The sequence below is a fragment of the Podarcis tiliguerta genome (genome assembly GCF_965153285.1).
Source record: "Podarcis tiliguerta genome assembly, chromosome: 7".
NCBI lineage: Eukaryota > Metazoa > Chordata > Lepidosauria > Squamata > Lacertidae > Podarcis > Podarcis tiliguerta.
In genome coordinates, this window is record NC_139540.1 from 4,407,269 (window position 1) to 4,423,270 (window position 16,002).

The window sequence follows — 16,002 nt, forward strand, 5'->3', positions numbered from 1 at the left end:
TATCCATTCTTAAGGAAATCAGCCCTGAGTGCTCACTGGAAGGACAGATCCTGAATCTGAGGCTCCTAGACTTCGGCCACCTCATGAGAAGAGAAGACGCCCTGGAAAAGACCCTGATGTTGGGAAAGATGGAGGGCACAAGGAGAAGGGGACGACGGAGGACGAGACAGTTGGACAGTGTTCTCGAAGCTACCAGCATGAGTTTGACCAAACTGTAGGAGGCAGTGGAAGACAGGAGTGCCTGGAGTGCTCTGGTCCAGGGGGTCACGAAGAGTCGGACACGACTAAACGACTAAACAACATTATTTATATGATGTTAGCTGCTCTGAGCCTGGGTCTGGGTGGGTAGGGCTGGGTACAAATAAATTATTATTGTTGTTGTTATATTGTTGTTATTGTTATTGATCATAGTTTAGTAATCATTCATTGCAATTGTTAGGAGTGAAGGCTATTTAATTATTATTTGCTGATGTTTTGAGAGTTAATTTTTATTTTATTTTATATATGTTATATCATTAGTTCTTCAGTTTCCCAATCAATTCTCTCTTTAAAATAAAATAAAATATGATTTTCAGGTTTATACATTTCAATAATTTTACAATCATCTTAACATTTCAAAACTCCACTTTCTCCCCCCTCTTTCTGTGGTCCCTTAAATTTATTTATTATACTTTCTGCGTATTCCAAATTAACTCATTTATTCATCTACTTTAAATATATAGTCTTATACAACTGCAGGTTATTACAACAATCCAGTTTTGAGAGTTAATGTTATTGTGTACTATTATATTCTAATAGATTATTGAATATTGCTTTATTCAGTACAAGTCGTTCCATTTTAAAGTTCTGTTTTATTATGGTTTTTTTGTATTGGATCAGATTATTATAAGGTGCATGTTCTTTGTTGTATATTTTGTTGCCGTAATATTTTGTTGTGTATTTTGTTGTTTCTATAGTAACACAGAAAGGCAGTCGATGCCAATGACTCATCTAGTCTGTGTAGACTGTGTAGTCCCATTCTCACAGTGGCCAATCAAATACCTATGGCGAACCCACAAGCAAGATCTGAGCATGAGAGCCCTTTATCTCCTGTGGTTTCCAGCAGCTAGTTTTCAGAAGCATTGATGCCTCCAGCTGTGGAGGGCAGAGCCTAGCCATTGAGGCTAGCAGCCATCCACAGCTCTCTCCTCCGTGAATTTGTCCAGTCCTCTTTTAAAACCATCCAAACTGGTGGCTGTCACCAGGGCCGGATAATAATAATAATAATAATTTATTATTTATACCCCTCCCATCTGCTGGGCTTCCCCAGCCACTCTGGGAGGCTCCCAACAAAATATTAAAATGCCATAATACATCAAACATTAAAAGCTTCCCTAAACAGGGCTGCCTTCAGATGTCTTCTAAAAGTCTGGTAGTTGTTTTTTTCTTTGAGATCTGGTGGGAGGGCGTTCCACAGGGTGGGCGCCACTACCAAGAAGGCCCTCTGCCTGGTTCCCTGTAACTTGGCTTCTCGCAGGGAGGGAACCACCAGAAGGCCCTCGGAGCTGGACCTCAGTGTCTGGGCAGAACAATGGGGATGGAGATGCTCCTTCAGATATAATGGACCGAGGCCATTTAGGGCTTTGAAGGTCAGCACCAACAGTTTGAATTGAGAGCCAATGTAGGACTTTCAAGACCGGTGTTATACGGTCTCAGCAGCCACTCCCAGTCACCAGTCTAGCTGCCACATTCTGGATTAGTTGCAGTTTCTGGGTCACCTTCAAAGGTAGCCCCACATAGAGCGCATTGCAGTAATTCAAGCAAGAGATAACTAGAGCATGCACCACTCTGGCGAGACAGTCTGCAGGCAGGTAGGGTCTCAGCTTGCATACCAGATGGAGCTGGTAAACAGCTGCCCTGGTTACAGAATTGACCTGTGCCTCCATGGACAGCTGCGAGTCCAAAATGACTCCCAGGCTGCGCACCTGCTCCTTCAGGGGCACAGTTACCCCATTCAGGACCAGGGAGTTTCAGGAGGTTTGATGAGGCCCTAAGCTACTGAAGGTAATGGGGCCCTTTATATGTCCAGCTGTCCTTTATCAATAACAAATTGTCTCTGCTCTTTGTGTTGAATAGATGCTATATGGTAATTGATGGAACTAATAGGTATCTCAAGCCATTTGCACATGTTGCCAGGCAACCACTCCATGCAGAATGGAGGCCCCCTATATATAGAAAGGAGCAAATCAGTGATATTTTAGGGAGCAAGTGAGCAGGCGGGGCCCATGACTTACATCCTAGGAGCCTAACAAACACAAAACACTGTTGCTGTATGTAGGTTTTATTTTATTTGTTTTTTAACTCATATTTTGGAAATGTACATCCAGTTTTTTCCCCTTTAATTTTTTTGGCCCCCCTTAAGCATTTAAAGTTAAACTGTGTTAACATAAATTATAGAACAAAAATTGAGAAAGAGGGAAAGGATTTGTTGAACCAACTAATTTGAACTGGAATACAAAAAAGGGAGGTGCGAGGAAGTCGAGGAAACAAGCATATGAAAGATAAAGAAATTAAATTTGGATGTGTTTTTAAATGTTTTAGTTTTTTTTCTTGTTGTTTTGCTGTATTGTTTTTTCCTTCTATTTTTGATGTATTGTTTGTTAATTTTTTTATTGTTTTTTCTTTTCTTTTTTACTCTTTTTTTTTGTAACTATTAAACATCTAATAAATATTATTAAAAATAATCATAAGTTTTTTGCCCCCCCCCCAAAAAAGAGTGGGGCGCTAAGCTATAGCTTGTTTAGCTTATACATAAATCCGGCACTGGCCATCACTGCCTCCTGTGGCGGTGAGTTCCACAGTTTAACTACATACTGCCTGAAGACATGCTAGTTGTGCAAGATGAACGGGCTTTCTTCAATTGATGTCTTTCAGTAATTGCTGAACTCACAGCTCCCATCATCTCTGACCACATGCCATCCTGACTGGAGCTGGTGTGAACTGCAGTCCCAAGTTGGGATCAGGAGGGCGACAGATAAAGCAAGCTTTCATGCCAGATGCAGCCAAGAGGGGGAAGCCTGTTCACAGGGAAGCAATTTACTGACTCCTCAGGGCTGGTGTGCATGTTTGTGTGTTTAACTGTCAAAACCGCTTCCATTTTGACAAGACGGCTTTCTCGCTGACATTTCAGCACCATCTACTTCTGTAATCTGCAGATAAGTCATGGGTGATTGGCACTGCTAGGGCTAAAATAATAATACCGTCAGGTTGTCACTGGGTGGTCGGAAAACGGAAAACCAAGACATGTCTATTTCAAGCACCAAGTTTCTCACCTTTAAGGCCCCCCCACGTGCCCCGGTGCAAACTTCAGAACCCGCTAGATAACGTACCACTTCAAAGAAGCCAGCCAACTCCAGCCTAACTCAGAACGCACAATTACTTGCATCACTTAATTAACGCGAATAGGCGAAGGAGTTCTCCGGCCTGAAATATCAGCCGTAATTTATCATTCAGCTGGAAAAAGCCCCCTTATGCCAAGTGCAGGTTAGGAATGAAATATGAATACTTTTATTAGAGAGATATATCTTGAAATATTTCCTTACATGACAGACCCACTCTAATTATTTCTGGAAGGCTTCAGCTCATTAGCAGTGGGCTCATTATCTCTCTAGCAGGAGGAAGTCCGAGTGTCAATTCCTAACAAATTGTGAGGCTGGAAGGAACCCGGAGGTCATCCAGCCAACCCAAAGAAGGATTTTCTAGGTATGCAACCACTGCAGATCCATCCAGAAAACCCAGCTTGAGCATTCTCGAGGAAGTGAGTCAAGCCAGAAATGTAGAAAAGTTGCCAGCAGGGCAGTTCTGTTTTTTCCTTCCCCTTATGGCCAATCAGATGTCTCCAGAAGTCCCCAGGCAGGGCAAGAAGTCATGAGATTTTTTTTTTCCAGGAGCTGACATCAATGGCATATTAAAAACATTAAAACAGCCTGGTGGATCAGGCCCATGGCCCATCTAGTTCTATATCCTGTTCTCACAGTGGCCACCAGATTTCCTAGCAGAATTCAAGCAAGGACAGAGCTTGGGGAAGGGAGAGAGATTTTCTCAACATCTACTTAAAAAATAAATGAATCAGCTATCAGATCCTAATCTCTCATTCATTCGTTCATTCAATCAATCAATCAATCAATCACATTCTACCATAGAATCACAGAATTGTAGGGTTAGAAGGGACTGCGAGACTCATCTGATCCAACCCTCTGTGCAATGCAGGAATCTTTGGCCCAACAAGGGGTTCAAACCCATAACCCTAAGATTAGGAGTCTCATGCTCTACCATCTGGGCTATCCTATCACTCAGCTCAGTTTCCCATGGGGCCAGCTCAGTTTCCCGTGGTTCCCATCGGGTGTCATGGGAAGAACGAAAACAGGCTCTGGAATGAGACACTTGCCCCAGACATTGATGTTGGTCACTAGGGATGCAGAAGAGCTTCAACACCCCCCAGGTTCACTTGTTTTGTGAGGGGTGGTGAAAATGGCTAACAGTCATTTCTACAAAAGGGGAGACAAATGTTGCAGAGACAGCAGAAGGTGCTCACCCTAAGACTCGGCCCTGTATACCTGAAGGAGCATCTCCACCCCCATCGTTCCACCCTGACACTGAGGTCCAGCGCCGAGTGCCTTATGGCGGTTCCATCCCTGCGAGATGCCAAGTTACAGGGAACCAGGCAGAGGGCCTTCTTGGTAGTGGCACCTGCCCTGTGGAACGCCCTCCCACAAGATGTCAAAGAGAACAACAACTACCAGATTTTTGGAAGACATCTGAAGGCAGCCCTGTTTAGGGAAGCTTTTAATGTTTGACGCACTATTGTATTTTAATATTTTGTTGGAAGCCACCCAGAGTGGCTGGGGAAACCCAGACAGATGGGCAGGGTATAAATAAGTTGTTGTTGTTGTTGTTGTTGTTGTTGACTTAGCTATGTCAATCATGAGCCCTAAGGAGGATGAAATGTGTTTGTAGATTCTTACAAATAATGAAGTTCTCCTCCATCCTGTGAGCCAGTATCTCTCCACATTGGATATCATAGGGAAGCGAGTGATAAAATAGTCGGATAAGAAACACAAGCATCCGATCATTTGTCCAAGTGCTTCCTTCTGAAAGCCCAGCACTTCATTTACCCGAGTCTCACTGCACCAAATCAAACAGCAATCAGCCAGCCAGAGCTTCTGCTGCAATTAGACACTTTCTCCCCTCTGACTTCCCATTCCTCTCCCTGCCTTCCTCCAGCGAGTGGCTCATTCTCCAAGAGTCCCTGCTGCACGCCAAACAACTGCATTGTGCCCGCAACGGTGAGTTGTCATTGTTTGCTGTTATAAATCCCCGGAACAATAACCGATGCAGCCGGCGAGGCTCTAAAGCACTGAATTGCTCTCATTGTCCCTTTCTGACTGCCTCCCCGATTTGGTGCCCGTTTGGCGTTTGATTACCATTGTGCTCACCAGTAGACATTAATCAGACTGGATGGGGTTGCAGCGAGCTGCTTCCCTGTAGATTGCTCTTTCATTTGCTGCAGTGGTTTAAGATAATTCACACACACACACACACACACACACACACACACACACACACACTACCCATGGCTGCCTCACTTTTTTTAAAGAGACTGTATCTGTCTGGGAAGTCTGTTTGGAGAGCCAATGTAGCACAGTAGTTAGAGTGTTGGACAAGGACCTGAGAGGCCAGGGTTCGAAAGCCAGCTCGGCCGTGGAAATCACTGGGTGACTTTGGGCCAGTCATGGTCTTCTCTCAGCCTAACCTACCTTTTAGGGTTGTTGCTGGGGATTAAAAGAGGAGGAAAAGAACCGTGTATGCAACCTTGAGTTCCTTGGAGAAAAAGGTGGGGTATAAATGGAATAGATTTTAGGGGGGACAGGAGGCGGATGGGTGTGGGGGACTCCCTGGTCCTGAATGGGGTAACTGTGCACCTGGAGGACCAGGTGCGCAGCCTGGGAGTCATTCTGGTCTCACAGCTGTCCATGGAGGTGCAGGTCAATCCTGTGTCCAGGGCAGCTGTTTACCAGCTCCATCTGGTATGCAGGCTGAGACCTTCCCTGCCCGCAGACTGTCTTGCCAGAGTGGTGCATGCTCTGGTTATCTCTCACTTGGACTACTGCAATGCCCTCTATGTGGGGCTACGTTTGAAGGTGGCCCAGAAACTACAACTAATCCAGAATGCGGCAGCTAGACTGGTGACTGGGAGCGGCCACAGAGAGCATATAACACCGGTCCTGAAAGACCTACACTGGCTCCCAGTACGTTTCCGGGCACAATTCCAAGTGTTGGTGCTGACCTTCAAAGCCCTAAACGGCCTCGGTCCAGTATACCTGAAGGAGCATCTCCACCTCCATCGTTTTGCCTGGACACTGAGGTCCAGCACCGAGAGCCTTCTGGTGGTTCCCTCCCTGCGAGAAGCAAAGCTACAGGGAACCAGGCAGAGGGCCTTCTCGGTAGTGGCACCCGCCCTGTGGAACACCCTCCCACCAGATGTCAAAGAGAAAAATAACTACCAAACTTTTAAAAGACATCTGAAGGCAGCCCTGTTTAGGGATTGCCTTCAGACAGCTTGGGGATTGGATGACTGCGTACCCTCCATCATTTCTCCAATAAAAATAGGGACATCCTAAGGAAAAGTGGGACATTACGGGACCAAATCAGGAACTGGGATGGCTTCTCTAAATCAAGAATGTCCCTGGAAAATAGGGACACTTATTGGGGGTGGTGGTGTGTGGCTTCAGACTGCTAGATTTTCATCATTTTCAGGCACTTTTTCTCCATTCATTGCACTTCCTCTTTGACTGTCCAGTACACACTCGGATGTCGACAATGTTGGGTATAAACAACCTTGCATGCCCCCAGCCAGAAAAGGGCAGGGTTGAGACTGTTAGGATATAGTTCTGTTCCACCTTAAAAGGGAACAGGCATGACTGTTATGTGTCATGTGCCTGTTTACTTCCAGCACAGACTTGCTGGGAACTTCCCCTTGTATATAGCTTCTGCATTATCACTGTTTTGTTGGACACGAAGGGAAGCAGACATTTTTTTTCCTTTGTTCCTGAACTATGCTGAATAAACACCTGTAAATTATGCTTACACATGTCACTGTCCACCACTTCTGTTGTGAGAAGTTATTCACTCTGCTGATAAGAGCGTGCCGAGTCTCTAAATGTATCTGAGGCTCATGTTGCTGATTGATGCTGTACCGGAGATCGCCCAGCTGCCGGCCTGTGTCTGGAGCCAGCTGGGGGCCTGCCAAATGCCCCAATCTCCCCAGCAGTATCCCAACACAGACTAACAGAAAGATAGGGGCAAATACACTTTGTGGTTTCTCACTAAACCCCAAGCTCCATCCTTTCCTCTCGCTCTCACCTCTTCCCTGCATGAGGCAGCCATGAAACAAACTTCCACAATGTACACTTAGAGTCCAAAGCCAACCTTGTAAATATGAATAAACTATTAAAAAAAAAACACCCTTCTTTAATCTTTGCAATTTTCAAATTTCTGTCCATACCATGTTATTTCAATGGGCTCGTGATGTGTGTCTGTGTGGAAGGGAGGAAGGTCGACACTAATGAAGTGAAAATTGTGTCAAACAGCATTTGCGCAAAATTTGGAAATATGAGATTGAGAACCCTTCATCCACCCTCTCTCCATTTGGTGCCTTCCAGATGTTGCTGGCTGAGGCTGGTGGGAGTTGCAATCCAAACATCTGGAAGGCCCCAGTTTGCAAAAGGCTGCTGCATTGCATGGGGTCCTCTCACCTAGAAAACAAGGGGAGGCAATTTGGAACGCTCAGATATAGGGAGAAATTATGGTATGGAGCCTCCAAGTTTCCTAATTCATCGGTGCCCCTTTGAGCCCAAAACCTCACCTGCTGAAGAGCAAGTGGGAAAGTTTCTTTGCTAACTTACCGGGGCAAAGTGCGATGTTGCAGAACTTGGTTTGCTTTTCGGGTCCTTCGCAAGGGTTGCCGCCAAACTGAGGAGGTTTGCAGGTCCGTGTGCGATCCCTGTACCCTCGGCCACAGGTCGATGAGCACAGGCTCCACGGAGACCACTCGTCCCATGTCCCATGGACTGAAATGAAAGCAGAGGAGGTCAGCCAAGGAGCTGTCAGCTTGGTTATTGCTCGTCTTAAGCATAAGAAGCTTGCATGCCTCCAGTCAGCAAAGGGGAAGCATTGAGACTAGAAGAGAGGGGGGAATGAAATTTGGGGTCTCCTGCCAAACTCCCAAGCTCCACCCCATCTCTCTCCTGCATGAAGCAACCGTAAGAAACTAGCTCCCATCATGTAGACTTAGAAGCCAAAGCCATCCTTGTAAACATGAAGAAATTGTGTTTTATTTACTCTTTTAAGTAATGCTAGTGACATGTGAATGAGACAGAGGAGGTTTCAATGAGGTTTATTCCTGGGGGATAGTACCCATCTTCCCATTAGTATCCAAAAGGCGCTGTGGGTTAAACCACTGAGCCTAGGACTTGCCGATCAGAAGGTCGGTGGTTCGAATCCCTGCGATGGGGTGAGCTCCCGTTGCTCGGTCCCTGCTCCTGCCAACCTAGCAGTTCAAAAGCATGTCAAAGTGCAAGTAGATAAATAGGTACCACTCTGGCGGGAAGGTAAACGGTGTTTTTGTGCGCTGCTTTGGTTCGCCAGAAGCGGCTTAGTCATGCTGGCCACATGACCCGGAAGCTGTATGCCGGCTCCCTCGGCCAATAAAGCGAAATGAGCGCCGCAACCCCAGAGTCGGTCACGACTGGACCTAATGGTCAGGGGTCCCTTTACCTTTATATTACTCATCTTCCCAAGAGTATCCAAAAGTAAAAAACAAACAAACAAATAAATAAATAGGTCATTTTTTTATGGGAAACTACACAGACAGAATGAATCCCTCCAACACCCTGACCTCAATAATAACCTTGCTTGCTTGTTGATTTTTTTAAAAAAGAAACTGCTCTAGTTGGCAGCATTTTTGTGGCCAGAGCGAAGTCAGTGGATTTGTGAATGTCTTGCAAGATGCAAAGCAAGTTTCTGTCTCTCTAGAGAGCATGGGTGAAAAGTCAGAATGATGGAGGTAGCTGAATACAATCCATTTTCCTTGGGCTGCAGGCTATAGCACCCAATGTAGCTCAATAAAGTATGCATACTAACTGTAGAAATTTGCTTGGGGGTGTGTGTGTGTAATCAACTCAGGTTGCAGAATTCCGCTTCCTTTGTTGCAGAAGTCACGTGACCTTTGAGCAGAGCCTTTTAGCATGCAAATGAGTAGATATAGCGCCCACTTCCCTGTGGTTGGGGAGGTGGAGGCAGTGAGAATTATATGTGCGGTGTAGAAGGTCATCACCTGGACAGACGGCGGAGTTGTTGCACTGCCGCTGCTCCCGGAGGGGCCCACTGCATTGGGTGCTGTAGGAATACGACACACAGAACCTCGTCCTAGTCTGCCAGCCCTCCCCGCAGGTGGTCGAACACACGCTCCATGGGGACCACTCCTCAGCAGCTGGATCACCTGTCGGGGTGCAGAACATGTCAACATCTGGCCCAGAGCTGTCTGCTCCACCTGGCAGGGGGCTCTCCAAAATGCTGACCAGGTACCCTTCCTGGCCCTCCTACCTGGCAGTGGCCGGAGACAACATTGCATGTAAAGTGGGAAGTATCCAGTATGGTGCAAAACCAAAGATCCCATCATCTCCCATCATCTCCCATCATCTCTCCCCATTGCCATGGTGGCTGGTATTGATGGGAGAAGCATTCAGAGTTGGCATCATCACCATCATCATCATCATCATCATAATTTATACCCCGCCCTCCCCAGCCAAGGCCGGGCTCAGGGTGGCTAACAAGCAATAATAAAAACAAGTTGAATGAATACAACTTAAAAACAAGATTAAAATACAACATTAAAATATTAGAATGCAGCCTCATCACAGGAGGAGAAAGGAAAAAGAAAAGAGAAAGAGGGGGAGGGAATCAAACTGGCTCCAAGCCAAAGGCCAGGTGGAACAACTCTGTCTTACAGGCCCTGCGGAAAGAAATCAGATCCTGCAGGGCTCTGGTCTCATGAGGCAGAGCGTTCCACCAGGCCGGGGCCAGTGTTGAAAAGGCCCTGGCTCTGACTGAAGCTAATCTAACTTCCTTAGGGCCCGGGACCACTAGGGTGTTGCTATTTATGGACCTTGAGGCTCTCCGTGGGGCATAGCGGGAGAGGCGGTCCCGTAGGTACAAGGGTCCTAGGCCAGAGGCACAAGACATTTTTGTATGGCTAGGCTAGTAAATCTCCAAGTGTGGAGACTCCAGAGGAATCGCCGGAGGTGGGGCTGACATTTCTGATGCTGCCTAGTGGAGATGCTGTTCCTGGTTATAGTCTAATGGTGTCTACCGAGCACCACGTTGGCTACTCCCACTGTAAGGCCTTTGCTTTGCTACCAAGCTGAGGCCCCTTCTGTGATGCCATTGGCAAACATAAGTATTGAATGCAGGGAAAAAACCGCTCTGCCTTTTCAGTGACTGCATTTTCGCAGGCCCCTCTGTCCTTGAATCGCACATTCAAATGAGGTTGCTCTCACCTCCTCCAAGTCAGAATTAATTCCGTCTCCTATAGTCAAAATTATGCACCATTTAAACATCAAATACCCAAGGATTAGCAGATGTGGTGTTAGCCTCCAGAAAAATTAGAGCTGGAATGTATTAAATTGTTAGGGCTGTGATCCAATGACTGCATAGATTAGTTTACTAAATTCTGCATATGTCTCATTTCATGATGCACGATCCACACAGGGAATCTGTGTCGGCTGCGCATGCCCTGCCACATCCCAGCACTTTTAAATTCCATCAGTTTTAAATGGGAAAGTTAAACATGTGCAAATCTGTGCTCTGTTGAAACTAACTGGACTTAAAATGTGCTTAACTCTGGCTGGGTCATACAGGAATTGTGTGAAGCCGTTGTGTATCAATTTCCTTTCTCAGATACCTTATACACTGGTAAACATAACTGAGCCAATGATTTCCTCCTTCTCCTTTCAGTTGTGTTAATGACTTACCTATTTGAGGGGCAGGGTAGCCATACTGTTGCATGTCGTCTACATCATCTCTCTTCCGGTTATCTGTGGACCTCAGTGACTGGCTTCGGGAATTGTAGTGCCCATTGGCTAGGATTAAAAAGGAGGTCCAGGGTAAATCAACCATCCACCGATTCTGCAAAGCATTTCCCCCCACCATGAAATTTCATTTCAAAGGCAAAGCAAAGCACAGGTCGAAACATTTGGTAATCAAAGCACCTCTTGCGTCAGTACTTAGAGTCAGGCTGACCATTTCCCCGTAGAAACACGAAACCACAAAGCGCCCGTTGAACATCTGCCTCGCGGCTATTAAAAACATAGGAGTATTTTTAGAAGCTGTGACATCATCAATGCTTTTTAAGCCCCACCAATCTCTTCCTCATTCCCATGCCATTCCAAGCATAAAGGTATGGTTTAGCTTAGAAGGGATGGGCATCTGTGAAGAAGCACAGTAATAATAATAATAATAATAATAATAATAATAATAATAATAATGATGATGATAACCCCAGTCACTCGGGCGGCTCCCAACAGAATATCAAAAACACGGTAAAACATCAAACATTAAAAACTTCCCTAAACAGGGCTGCCTTCAGATGTCTTCTAAAAGTCATAGTTGTTTATTTCCTTGACATCTGAGGGTGCCACCACTGAGAAGCCCTCTGCCTGGTTCCATGTAACCTCGCTTCTTGCAGGGAGGGAACCGCCAGAAGGCCCTCAGAGCTGGAACTAAGTGTCAGGGGCTGAACGATGGGGGTGGAGACACACTCCTTCAGGTATAAAGTGGCACAGACAGGTTACAGACGCTTCAGGTTACAGATTCCACTGCCCCAGAAATAGTTTCTTGGGTTAAGAACTTTGCTTCAGGATGAGAACTAGGTTATTATTATTGCTGTGGAATGCCCTTCCATCAGATGTCAAAGAGATAAATAATTATAGGACCTTCTGTAGACATATGAAGGCAGCCCTGTATCGGGAGGCTTTTAATGTGTGATATTCATTGTTGTTGTTGTTGTTGTTGTTGTGTTTTTGCATATCCTGTTGGAAGCTGCCCAGGGTGGATGGGGCAACCTAGTCAGATGGGCAGAGTACTACTACTACTACTACTACTACTAATAATAATAATAATAATATGAATCAATGACCAGGTCCAGCAAGCTGTTCTCATTTTCTTACATTAACCAAGCTGCATAGCTGTGGTTGCTTCAAGGAAAATTCCCAACCCTAAAATATGCAGAGTGCATCTCTTCTCTTTGGAAACATAGCAGTGAGCAGTCCTGCTATTAGAGACCAAGGCTAATCTTCTGTGTGTCTACAAGTATAACACACATGCTCAGCAATATTTGGGTGGCTGATGGTTTTTAAAGAGACAAGTGGAAAGACGAAAACAACAAGTTTAATTTCAGTACGGCTTTTGACAAAGTAGCCCCTGATATTCTTGCAGAGAAGATGGTAAAATGTGGGCTGGATGAGGTAACTGTTAGGTTAAGGAAGCTTTTTGAAATTTGATAATGTCGATATATTTATATATTCTCTTTTTGTTAACAGAACTTCTTTGGTTTCCAGCACAGTTCCTGCTGGTGGCGAGGAGGAAGACAAATTCTCTGGCAGGATCCAGCAAGTTTGTTCAGCGGGAGATAATCCCATCGGCCTTTCTCCTGCTCGGCACCCGGGTTCCACCTGATGAACCGCTCCTAATGACTGATCTCGCTTGCTAATGAGTTGTGTGATTGCTTTCTGCTCCCCTGCTGGCGTGCCTGGTCTCAGCTGCTGTGCCTGTTGCTAATTAAAGCTGATGGGGCAAAAGGCCTGAATTTTAAGAAGGTCTCTTTCTTGGGAGAACGAAAACAAAAGCCCCCACTGAGGCCACCTGACAACCCACCCCAAAATCAGAGTCCATTCCCCAACATCTGGTCTTGAGTTGAACTGGGAGCCTTTGAGGGTCTATGGGTCACCAGAAGTCCCACAACAGCAAAGGTGCTTCTAGCCTTGTTGTTGTTGTTTAGTCGTTTAGTCGTGTCCGACTCTTCGTGACCCCCTGGACCAGAACATGCCAGGCACTCCTGTCTTCCACTGCCTCCCACAGTTTGGTCAAACTCATGCTGGTAGCTTCGAGAACACTGTCCCACCATCTCATCCTCTGTCATCCCCTTCTCCTTGTGCCCTCCATCTTTCCCAGCATCAGGGTCTTTTCCAGGAGGTCTTCTCTTCTCAGGAGGTGGCCAAAGTCTTGGAACCTCAGCTCCAGTGAGCACTCAGAGCTGATTTCCTTCAGAATGGATAGGTTTGATCTTCTTGCAGTCCATGGGACTCTCACGAGTCTCCTCCAGCACCAGAATTCAAAAGCATCAATTCTTCTAGCCTTAGGTTTCAAATTAAGCGAGGAGGGGGTCCTGGGCCTTCAGCGGCTCTATAAGAGCAGGGTGGACATGTGCCCTCCTTTACAGAGGACAGTCCTCTCTTTGAAGGATCTTGGGCAGCCAACTATGTGAAACCATGAAACTCATCCCTGCAGGAGTCTGTAATGACCAGCAACTTGGATGGTTCTAAAAGTGAATTGTTCGAATTCATGGGCAAAAGCACTGTTGTATCTGAAATTATGGTAGGGGAGATACTCATAAATGTTCTTCTCATAGAATCCTACACTTGGGATGGACCCTGGGGGTCATCTAGTCCAACCCCCCTGCAATGCAGGAATATGTAGCTGCTCCTTAGAGGGATTGAACCTGAAACCTTGGCATTGTCAGCAGCATGCTCTAGCCATGATGGCTGTGCTCTGCCACCATAGTCAAAGGCGGCAAAGCTTCTGAATGCCAGTTGCTTGAAACCACAGGAACATAGCTGCCAACATTTCCCTTTTTTAAAGGGAAGTTCCCTTATTCCAAATAGGATTCCTCACAAGGAAATGGAAAAGTTGACAGCTACGCACAGGAAGGGAAAGGGCTGTTGTGCTTGAGGCTTCCTTGCAGATTTCCCAGGGGTATCTGGTTGGCCATTGTGAGAACAGAATGCTGCACTAGATCTTGGCTTGATCAGGCAGGATTTTCTTATGCTCTTAGGTATAAATTCTGTGGTATGTATCAAGAATTAAACTCCTTGGGTCTGTCTAGAGCCTACAGCCAATTAGATCCACAGGAATGACCCTGAGTTCTAACTCGGCATGGGCAAAACTGTCAATTTCAGTTTCTCATTTATCCTCCTGCTCCTTTATTAAAATTTGTATAACCCATTTCATCTGAAGATCACAGGGTGGTTTGTTGTTGTTTAGTTGTTTAGTCGTGTCCGACTCTTCGTGACCCCATGGACTAGAGCACACCAGGCACTTCTGTCTTCCACTGCCTCCCGCAGTTTGGTCAAACTCATGCTGGTAGCTTCGAGAACACTGTCCAACCATCTCGTCCTCCATCTTCCCCTTCTCCTTGTGCCCTCCATCTTTCCCAACATCAGGGTCTTTTCCAGGGAGTCTTCTCTTCTCATGAAGTGGCCAAAGTATTGGAGCCTCAGCTTCAGGATCTGTCCTTCCAGTTAGCACTCAGGGCTGATTTCCTTCAGAATGGAGAGGATTGATCTTCTTGCAGTCCATGGGACTCTCAAGAGTCTCCTCCAGCACCATAATTCAAAAGCATCCATTCTTCAGCGATCAGCCTTCTTTATGGTCCAGCTTTCACTTCCATACATCACTACTGGGAAAACCATAGCTTTAACTATACAGACCTTTGTTGGCAAGTTGATGTCTCTACTTTTTAAGATGCTGTCTGGGTTTGTCATTGCTTTTCTCGCAAGAACAGGGTGGTTTACAACATACAAATGCAAAATGAGGACATAAAATGCATAATAATAACAAGAACCCCCTTCACACAAACACATTTTAAAGGCCCTGGAAAGTTAAGCAGCCAAAGGCCTGGTTAAAGAGAAACATTTTCATCTGGTGCCTAATTTTTTCTCCTTGGGGAGAGCATTCCACGAACCAGGAGCCACTGCAGAAAAGGCCCTGTTCTCATGTTGCCACCTTTTGGGCGTCTCATGGAGGAGGCACAGGGCCTCGGATGAGTCAGAATCTTCCATTCTCCACATTTCAAAATCAGTTGCTGTTTTTATGTCCTCATCAAAATTTGCCGCCAAGTTTCTCCTATCCTACACATATTGGTATGCACTTTTGTCCAGCAGGCGCATTTCCCGCAAGCTCTTTTCAATAATATACGCCCTTTACCATTTTTGTGGGAGATATTTGACTGACCAACTGCTTTGCAAAATTCGGGGAAGCGAGGCTTTTGGTGGATCGATTGTGTTTCGCTTTGTGCATTGTTTTGGGAAGTGTGAATCAGGTAGATTCTCCTTTCAGTGTGAACTGCACCAGATTTCTCTCTGCCCCCCCCCCCAAGTCCTAGTTCCATCATGATGAGAGAGGCAGGGGGGAGAGAGGTCCCTCTATCTGCTTTCCCCACCCCATGCCTAGAAACATTCCATCCTACCTCTCCTTAGCTGCCTTCCCTCCCAGCTAAATAATACAAAATGCTGTAGGCTTTCTTCGTGGGAAAGGTGCTTCACTCTGCCGATGACTGTCAGGTTCGTCAATGTGCCATGTCAGTGCCAAGACTCATTATTCATGTCGCGCAACCTGTGTCAGAAGCCTGATCTGCCACAGCAATCCTTGTGGGGTTTTTAAATATTTTTTTATGATGTAGATCTTGTAAAAGGTCATCTCTCAGCAAAGGAGTATTAAGGCATTACTGACTGACAGCAGGCTTATCCCACGCATAGCACGTCAAGGAACCGTTTACAAGCCCAGCTGATGCAGAAGAACTCTTCCGTCACCCTGAGAGCACAAGGGAGACGCTTCATGTTATCTCACAAGGGGTGATATTTTGGGGCATTTGAGGGGTGGGTGGCAGGCAGCAGCAAGCCCATGATCGGG

General features: G+C 46.0%; 1 protein-coding gene across 3 annotated transcripts in view; it reads right to left on the reverse strand.

The window, feature by feature from the left end:
* The window catches only part of ADGRB1 (adhesion G protein-coupled receptor B1), a 398,279-nt gene that overhangs the window by 199,288 nt on the left and 182,989 nt on the right, over window positions 1–16,002 (reverse strand). For all 3 annotated transcript variants that reach the window (XM_083448995.1, XM_083448994.1, XM_083448996.1), the window contains exons 4-6: window positions 11,070–11,177; window positions 9,374–9,538; window positions 7,944–8,108 (exon numbers count right to left, since the gene is read on the reverse strand). In XM_083448995.1, coding sequence (XP_083305121.1) covers window positions 7,944–8,108; window positions 9,374–9,538; window positions 11,070–11,177 — 438 coding nt within the window. The remainder of the gene's footprint in view (window positions 1–7,943; window positions 8,109–9,373; window positions 9,539–11,069; window positions 11,178–16,002) is intronic.